Here is an 8773-nt window from a genome sequence, read left to right on the forward strand (position 1 = left end):
CTCTGACTCCTCCTTCTGCATCCACCTCACCCTGTCCTCTGACTCCTCCTTCTGCATCCACCTCACCCTGTCCTCCGACTCCTCCTTCTGCATCCACCTCACCCTTAGCCTGGCTAATAAGCCAGACTCAAATCACACTGTCGTGTGGTATTTGAGTCTGGAGATGCTGTGTATGGATCTTGTTTCCCGGGGGGCGGGTTCAAACATTTTCTCTTTAATGCAATTGGTCAGAGCTACTGTCAGTCAAAGGTCTCAAGCATTGAACGTCACTGTACCAAAGCCCGCCCATATTGCATACCGTGTCCCGATTGGCCACACCAGTTCTCTGGTGTAGGAAATGGGCTTACAATTGAGCCTCTCCAGACCGTAATCCGCCTGCAGGCAATTTTTTTTTGCCAACGGCTGATTCCTCTTGGTAATTATTTGTTTGGTCCAAAATATTGTGTTTGTTGTCATGATTTATCACGACTCGAGTTGGCTTCGTGCGACGCTTAAAAGGTCTTTAAATAAATACTTTTTGAAAGGTCTGTGGGTTAAAATGCATTGGGAATTATTTCCTGGGCCTGGCGTGGTCATGAAAGGGGGCAGGACTGCGACGCTCTATAGGCCTCCTGCCTCAACGTCCACTAACCCAACCATCTCAGTCTGGCCTCTCATGGCTTCATCTCCAAAACGTCATACGTGTGCTGTCCCTCTGATGTACTCGTGTACTCAATCAATCCAAAACAGACACTCGCTCTCTCACCTGCTCCAGGGGGGGCTGCCTGTGGTTGGTGTGGTGGTGGTGGTGGGGCGGGGGGCTGTGAGGAGGGCCCCCCCTGTTTGGCATGGGCAGGCTGCGGTGGTGGTGCTGCTGCGCAGGGGGCGGGGGGTGCGGGTGGTGCTGCGCGGGGGGCATGGGGTGCTGCGGGGGGTGCTGCGGGTGGTGCTGCGGGTGGTGCTGGTGCGCGGGGTGAGGAAGAGGAAGGTGGTGCAGGTCTTCCTCCTCGTAGCCGTCAGAGATCAGCTTCATCCTGTTCTGCGTCTGCAATGCATGGTGGGAACCAGAGGGTTAATTTTGATTGTTATAGTTTTAGTCACACTCTTTTTCTTTAGATACAATTCCATTCGGGTTTTGGTATTATGTTAGTCACCTGAAATGCTTTGAATTAAATCTGGTTATAGTCGACTAAACTTTTGGTAGTTTTAGTAAATGTACAGTTTATTTTCTTTACTTTTTTTATAATTTTTATCCCACGATTTTGTAACCCATTTTTCACCCCTGTGTCAATTAACTAATGTGACCCTGGGCTCTACACACCCTCCGCCAACCTGGGGAGAGCAACGGACTTGAACTCATGCTTCCTTCATGCATGAGTGTCCAAGTTGCTCCTTTACACCTGACAGGGGGGAGTTTCCCTGGTTGGACGTAGCGCGTGGAAGGAACACGTTATTCCAACCAGTTCCTTTCCCCTCCATCAGGCGCCCCGGCTGGCCAGGGGGAGGCAGTTTAGAGACCAGGATTACTGCATGTTTTTGTGAGGGTACCTACCCTAGGGGACACGGGGAGAACATGCAAACAGTTTATTTTCTTGATGAAAATGTATTTCGGCGGGCTCTGATGGCGTCGCTCCACCCGCTTCGAATGTTATCAACCTATAATCACCAGTATGTTTTTATCAAGACCATGCATTGCAGCCAGTCTGGACATTTCCTCATACCGCCTACATGTACCGCCAGTAGGCGACTATAGTTAATGAGAAAGTGAAAATACTGCCGCCGAAACGAAAACATCGTGAAACTGACTTACATGTCCGGTTACGACTGATATGAGGTTAACAAATTTTGACCTGAGATCAGATTCTAAAAATGTCTTCTACATCCTGACAGTTTTCTGAAAAAGCTATGTTTCTATGTCAGTCAAAAATAGCAGACCTACAAGCTCGTAGCGCGCCACTCAGTGGTGCGCTATGAGCTTGTAGATCTGCTATTTTTCAATAGCTAAAGCATAACATAATGCTAACACCAAAAGGGGTTCCCGCCAAAAAATGGGTTAAGGGAATTACGTGGCCGGTTAAGACTGAGGTTAGGGTTAGAGTTAGCCATTACGGTTAGTAATAGTCGGACAACGCAACCAACCCATGCCGGGCAATGGCTGCTAACGTGTGGAAATGTCCATACTGGCTTCATTGAATGGTGTCGATAACGGCTGATGACGGATATTATGGAGATAACATCCGAAACCACGCGTCGTAATGCCTGATTTTACACTTGGTTGCACGCTGAAAATAGCCGATCTACAAGCTCACAACACGTCACAGTGCAAAGCGTTGTGAGCTTTTCAGATGACACCTGAGCACAACAAAACATAAAATGACTTGTCTTTTAGTTCTCCTGGATCTCTTCTCCACTAACATATTAGTCTAGTTGTTGACTTATTGTCAGTATATGTTGTCTTAAAGGTATATTCAGTGATTTCACTGAATTCAAATATCACTTATTTTTTCTTATTTTTTGGATAATCCTCCCTACTATAAAGTGCGCTGACCATATAAGGAGTTCCTCCCTGTCCCCAGTGAGCCCCTGGGGTCAAAAAACCCTAGTTTCGGTTTGGGCTTTGGGTGGCAAAGCCTTCATCCAATCAGGATGAGAGGGGCCTTCCTCCAATCATGATCGAGTGGGGCGGGCATTGGTGCACGTGCTGTTGGTCTGTTGTACTTCCCCCACTGCGTGTGCATGTGCACATCTTGTTACCGGGTGGACCGGATTTTTTTCCAAATCACTGAATGCTCATAATCAATCATAATAGCTTTGTTTTTATGTACTTTTTGACAGTGTAAAGAAGGTAGCCGACGAACATTTTTTGGTCATATATTTTTAGTCAACAAAATTAACACTGATGGGAACTGCAACCGGGGCCAAGGAGGAAGAAACAAAATGAAAGCGAAAAGCCCCAGAGCAATAAACAAGAGAATTTACAACAAATAATTATGACTCTCACCATGCAGGCCATTCATTCATTCATTCATTAATCCCATCCTCCTCCTCCTCCATTGATTGCTTGTTTATTGTTTCCAGAGGAAACACAGGGGTCATCTTCCAAAAACTCTCGTCCAAAACTCCTCCAAAAAACTCAGAGGGAAGGTTTTCTGAGGTTGAAAACGATTAAGCCTGTTAGCGAGGCTGGAAGTTGTTTCGTTTCTGCGTGCGTGTGTGTGCGTGTGTGTATGTGTGTGTGTGTCTGTGTGCGCGTGCGTGTGTGTGTGTGTGTGTGCGTGCGTGCATGTGTGCGATACGTGTTGAAAGCCGCTGAAGATTAAAAACACCACAGAGCTAACGACTCTTGACAGGCCATAAATTGAGTGAGTCAGAGCGGCCTAATGAAAATATGGTAACTCTGTCAGATGTCATCCATATTGCAGATTAACTTTTAATTGGATTAGACCAATTCTGTCTCGGAGAGAGAACAGTTAGCGGAGTGTTTGTTTCACACAGGGCCCTCGGGGGCCGGGGGTGGGGTGGGGAAGGTGGAGGTGGGGCGGGGCGGGGGGGTCGGGAGGGGAGCGTTTTTTGGACGGGGAAGCACTCTCATTTTATACATCATTGATTAAAATTGCACTCAATTATGCTGCTTCATCATTCTGTGGGACTGAGTGCGCGCAAAGTGTGTGTTATGCATGTGTGTGCGCGTGCATTGTACACACCTGTGAGTGTGAGTGTGTGTGAGTGTGAGTGTTTGTGCATGTGTGTATCTGTGTGTCAGTGTGTGTGTGTGTGTGTGTGTATGTGTGTATCTGTGTGTCAGTGTGTGTGTGTATGTATCAGTGTGTGTGTGTGTGTGTGTGTGTGTGTGTGTGTGTGTGTGTGTGTGTGTGTGTGTGTGTGTGTGTGTGTGTGTGAGTGTTTGTGCATGTGTGTATCTGTGTGTCAGTGTGTGTGTGTGTGTGTGTGTGTGTGTGTGTGTGTGTGTGTGTGTGTGTGTGTGTGTGTGTGTGTGTGTGGGTGGTGTGTGTGTGTGTGTGTGTAAAAAAAAAAAGAAACCTGAAAATTTTGAAGTCCTAACGAGTTTAGTTATACAACACGTGCATGCAGGGCGTGCATGCACGCACGTGTATGTCTCTGTCTGTGGGTGCGTGTATATGTTTGTTTCTGTGTGTGTGCGTACAAAGCTATTGTGCTGCCAGCGTGTGTTGCGTGCGTTGCATGGAGGACGGAGGTAGATAGATAGCAGCCCGCTGGGCCACAGCTAACATTAACAATCAGCCATACTCCGATGCAGCCTGCTGTCTGGGAGACGGACAGAGACAGAGTGGGTGTCGACACATTGACAACCCACCATTCATTCCCTGAGATTCCCTCAGCACGGCAAGATACCTCCCCAGGGCGCACACATAGCTCCATGAGAGAGAGAGAGAGAGAGAGAGAGAGAGAGAGAGAGAGAGAGAGAGAGAGAGAGAGAGAGAGAGAAGAAGTGACTGCAACATCTTGAAAAAGTGCTGCTATTTGTAAAAAACCTTTAACACTCCCATCGCCCAGGACGAAGTTCTTTGTCCTTTCTATTAGTAACGCCCGACGCTCAGGACGAAGTATTGTCCTAAAGACGAAGTTTATTGATACGAGAACGGATCGCCTGGCTGTATAGCCCAGGCGCGCCTATATTAATATTAATATTTCACATATTCTTTGGCAATGTTTACACTCATTTTCTCACGACAAGTCGGCAACAAAGCTTCTTTGAATTGAATTGAATTGAGAGAGAGAGAGAGAGAGAGAGAGAGAGAGAGAGAGAGAGAGAGAGAGAGAGAGAGAGGGAGGGAGGGAGGGGGGGTTATGCCAAGTGAATGCAAAATCTCGAAAACGTGCTGCTATAAGAAACCTGCATATTGTAACTTTGTGTGTTTTTTAGATCTCCACAAGCTTAGAAGCTTGTATAGATCTGGCTGTATCTGGTTGACATGTAAGGTTTCCAGTTCCTCCCGACAGAGATGCATGTTCTGCTGAGTGATTGGATGTCTGTGTGAAGAAGCAGCTCTCAAGGTGCACGTCCGTGCCCGTACGTGAGTGTGCGTACATGCATGCATGCGTGCGTACATGCATGCGCGTGTGCGTGTGCGTGTGACCTATCTCACACTATACCAAGCTGCCTTCATTTCCATCTGGAAATGTTTCTGAATGATCTGTTCCTCTTCTTTTTCTTTTTTTCACTATGCATTTTATTTCACATTTACTTTGGCAATGAAAACGCACGTTTTCTCACGCCAATAAAACTCTGATGAATTGAAGAGAGAGAGAGAGAGAGAGAGAGAGAGAGAGAGAGAGAGAGAGAGAGAGAGAGAGAGAGTGAGAGAGGTTCAAGATGATTCAAAGGATAGATATCCACGTATCTCATCCAAGACGTTGCGGCTGCCCTTGTCTCTCTCTACTCAGATCAAATGACATACAGGCAGGCAGGCAGGCAGGCAGGCAGGCCCATAACACCAGAGGGAGTTCAACAAACCATGTGCAACCCAGATTCGGCACAAACAAGGGACTAAATTATTTTCGCTCCTATGCCACCAAAATGTGGAACCTACAGTCATTGAGACCATACCTACAGTCCCTTGACTCCTCTCCGCTCTCAAAGGGTAACTACGGGCGGCTGCAATTCGAATCTGGCCCCCGTAAAATCTGAATTGAATGACTCAGCCTTAGAGCCTGAAGAGGTGGACTGCCATGCACTATACTGTACTGGCCTACGGTACGGTACGGTACGGTACGGTACGGTACGGTACGGTACGGTACGTTTATATTGTTGGTTATTCTCATTCTCATGTATTATTATTCAAATAAAAGTGGCTTATTGCAGAGAAAAAAGTTTACAAATCAAAACATTAGCCTAAATTATTAATCATATAGCCTAGCGCTCTGTGCTGAAAATAGGAGGATTAAAAAAATATTGATTGAATCATATTGAATATCGTATCGTATATCAAATCGTGACCTTACAATCGAAAGTTGAATCGAATCGTGGATTAGGCGAACCGTGACAGCCCTAATTGTGTTATATTAGGCCTATCAATAAAATTCTCACGGCCCACCAATCACCTGGCCCTAAACCAGTAGTTCCCAAACTTCTTCATGTCAAGGACCCCCAAACTGACACTCATTAGATATTTACGATTTTTACAGCTCTAGCAGTGGTCCTTTAATTTCAAGGACCAATGCCCTAAACACTACCACAGATTGCCTGGAGTCATCCCCCCCCGCCCCCCCCTCAGATGGGCAGCTGAGATAAAGGGGGGGGGAGGGGGGGCTAATGGCGGAGGAAACGAGCCAGTCAGGATCACAGGAGAGGATGTGGCTGCAGATGACTCAGCCTACGTACCAATTACATGTAGCTTCAATTGGAGAGCAGAGCTTCAGATAAGGTGAGAACATTCACACCTTGCACCGAGGGGGAGGGGGGAAGGAGGGGGCAAGGGCACTTTGGACAGACAGACAGACAGACAGACAGACAGACAGACAGACAGACAGACAGACAGACAGACAGACAGACAGACAGACAGACAGACAGACAGACAGACAGACAGACAGTTAAGTACTGCTACAGTAACTACAAATGTGGGGGAAATTTTTTGTGTCCCTTTTGCGATACTCCACTACATCTCCAAGAGAGCGAGAGAGAGAGAGAGAGGGAGGAGTGGACAGACATACAGACACACACACACACACACACCAGACCGGTGGTTAGCGTGGCGGATAGCAGAGATAAAGGTATAGTATTTTGAGGTTGTGTCCGTCGCACATGGCCTGAGGGGTTTGACACCAGCAGGTGTGAGTGTGTTATAAAGCTGACACCTGTCTTTATTGAGCCACAGCCTGCCTGTACGCTGGGCCAACAACTAGACCGTCTATCCCCTGAGCCTGTACGCTGGGCCAACAACTAGACCGTCTATCCCCTGAGCCTGTACGCTGGGCCAACAACTAGACCGTCTATCCCCTGAGCCTGTACGCTGGGCCAACAACTAGACCGTCTATCCAGTGAGCCTGTACGCTGGGCCAACAACTAGACCGTCTATCCAGTGAGCCTGCAGGACCAACAACTAGACCGTCTATCCAGTTAGCCTGTACGCTGGGCCAACAACTAGACCGTCTATCCAGTGAGCCTGTACGCTGGGCCAACAACTAGACCGTCTATCCAGTGAGCCTGTACGCTGGGCCAACAACTAGACCGTCTATCCAGTGAGCCTGTACACTGGGCCAACAACTAGACCGTCTATCCAGTGAGCCTGTACGCTGGGCCAACAACTAGACCGTCTATCCAGTGAGCCTGTACGCTGGACCAACAACTAGACCGTCTATCCAGTGAGCCTGTACGCTGGGCCAACAACTAGACCGTCTATCCCCTGAGCCTGTACGCTGGGCCAACAACTAGACCGTCTATCCCCTGAGCCTGTACGCTGGGCCAACAACTAGACCGTCTATCCCCTGAGCCTGTACGCTGGGCCAACAACTAGACCGTCTATCCCCTGAGCCTGTACGCTGGGCCAACAACTAGACCGTCTATCCAGTGAGCCTGTACGCTGGGCCAACAACTAGACCGTCTATCCAGTGAGCCTGCAGGACCAACAACTAGACCGTCTATCCAGTTAGCCTGTACGCTGGGCCAACAACTAGACCGTCTATCCAGTGAGCCTGTACGCTGGGCCAACAACTAGACCGTCTATCCAGTGAGCCTGTACGCTGGGCCAACAACTAGACCGTCTATCCAGTGAGCCTGTACACTGGGCCAACAACTAGACCGTCTATCCAGTGAGCCTGTACGCTGGGCCAACAACTAGACCGTCTATCCAGTGAGCCTGTACGCTGGACCAACAACTAGACCGTCTATCCAGTGAGCCTGTACGCTGGGCCAACAACTAGACCGTCTATCCAGTGAGCCTGTACACTGGGCCAACAACTAGACCGTCTATCCAGTGAGCCTGTACACTGGGCCAACAACTAGACCGTCTATCCAGTGAGCCTGTATGCTGGGCCAACAACTAGACCGTCTATCCAGTGAGCCTGTACGCTGGGCCAACAACTAGACTGTCTATCCAGTGAGCCTGTACGCTGGGCCAACAACTAGACCGTCTATCCCCTGAGTCACAAGTTCCCAAACAAAGTGCCGAGCAGTGGTGCATGGGAAAAAGTACTCAAATGTTGTACTTACGTCAAAGTATAAATACTGCAATTCAGAAATACTCTGTTAAGTAGAGCCCAAACCACACCAAAGGGTCGGGTTGGGACAAAACTGTTTTTAAGGTAAACCACACCAATGCAACTCTACCTTAAAACACTGTTTTGTCCCAACCTGACCCTTTGGTGTGGTTTGGGCTTAAAAGCCCGGAATGAAACATTTACTTGATAAAAGTACAAAAGTATTGGCATCAAAATGTACTTAAAGTACTAAAAGTAAATATACTCATTATGCATAACATCCCCTTTCAGGTTTACACATGTGTACAGATCTTTTGAAAATAGCAGATCTACAAGCTCACAATGCATCGCATCACGACACAATGTCACTTTTCACCACTGCTGCCAAGCTGTCACTGATGTGCCGTGAGACAAGCCCATGCAGGCGTGCTTTTGTACAGCTTGATGTACAAGTACATACCCCAGCCACGAATTACAAGTACACACTGTATACACCCCCGTGTAATGACGCGTGGGTCGACCCGTAACCAGGCAGGCCAGGGGCGGGTTAAGAAATGTTCACTTTTTTTGGCGGGGAGGTTCAAGGCTGGCTGGGCCGGGTCAAATACTAATGGCC

General features: G+C 48.1%; 1 protein-coding gene across 1 annotated transcript in view; it reads right to left on the reverse strand.

Moving 5' to 3' along the window:
* Positions 1 to 715: 715 nt before the first annotated feature.
* LOC306933488 (ERC protein 2-like) overlaps positions 716 to 8773 on the reverse strand; it is a gene marked incomplete at its 3' end in the record, with an annotated part of 259097 nt that continues 251039 nt past the window's right edge. Inside the window, exon 16 of the mRNA XM_079515739.1 lies at positions 716 to 1024. Coding sequence (XP_079371865.1) covers positions 716 to 1024 — 309 coding nt within the window. The remainder of the gene's footprint in view (positions 1025 to 8773) is intronic.

The sequence above is a fragment of the Electrona antarctica genome (genome assembly GCF_951216825.1).
Source record: "Electrona antarctica genome assembly, chromosome: 2".
Taxonomy (NCBI): Eukaryota; Metazoa; Chordata; class Actinopteri; order Myctophiformes; family Myctophidae; genus Electrona; species Electrona antarctica.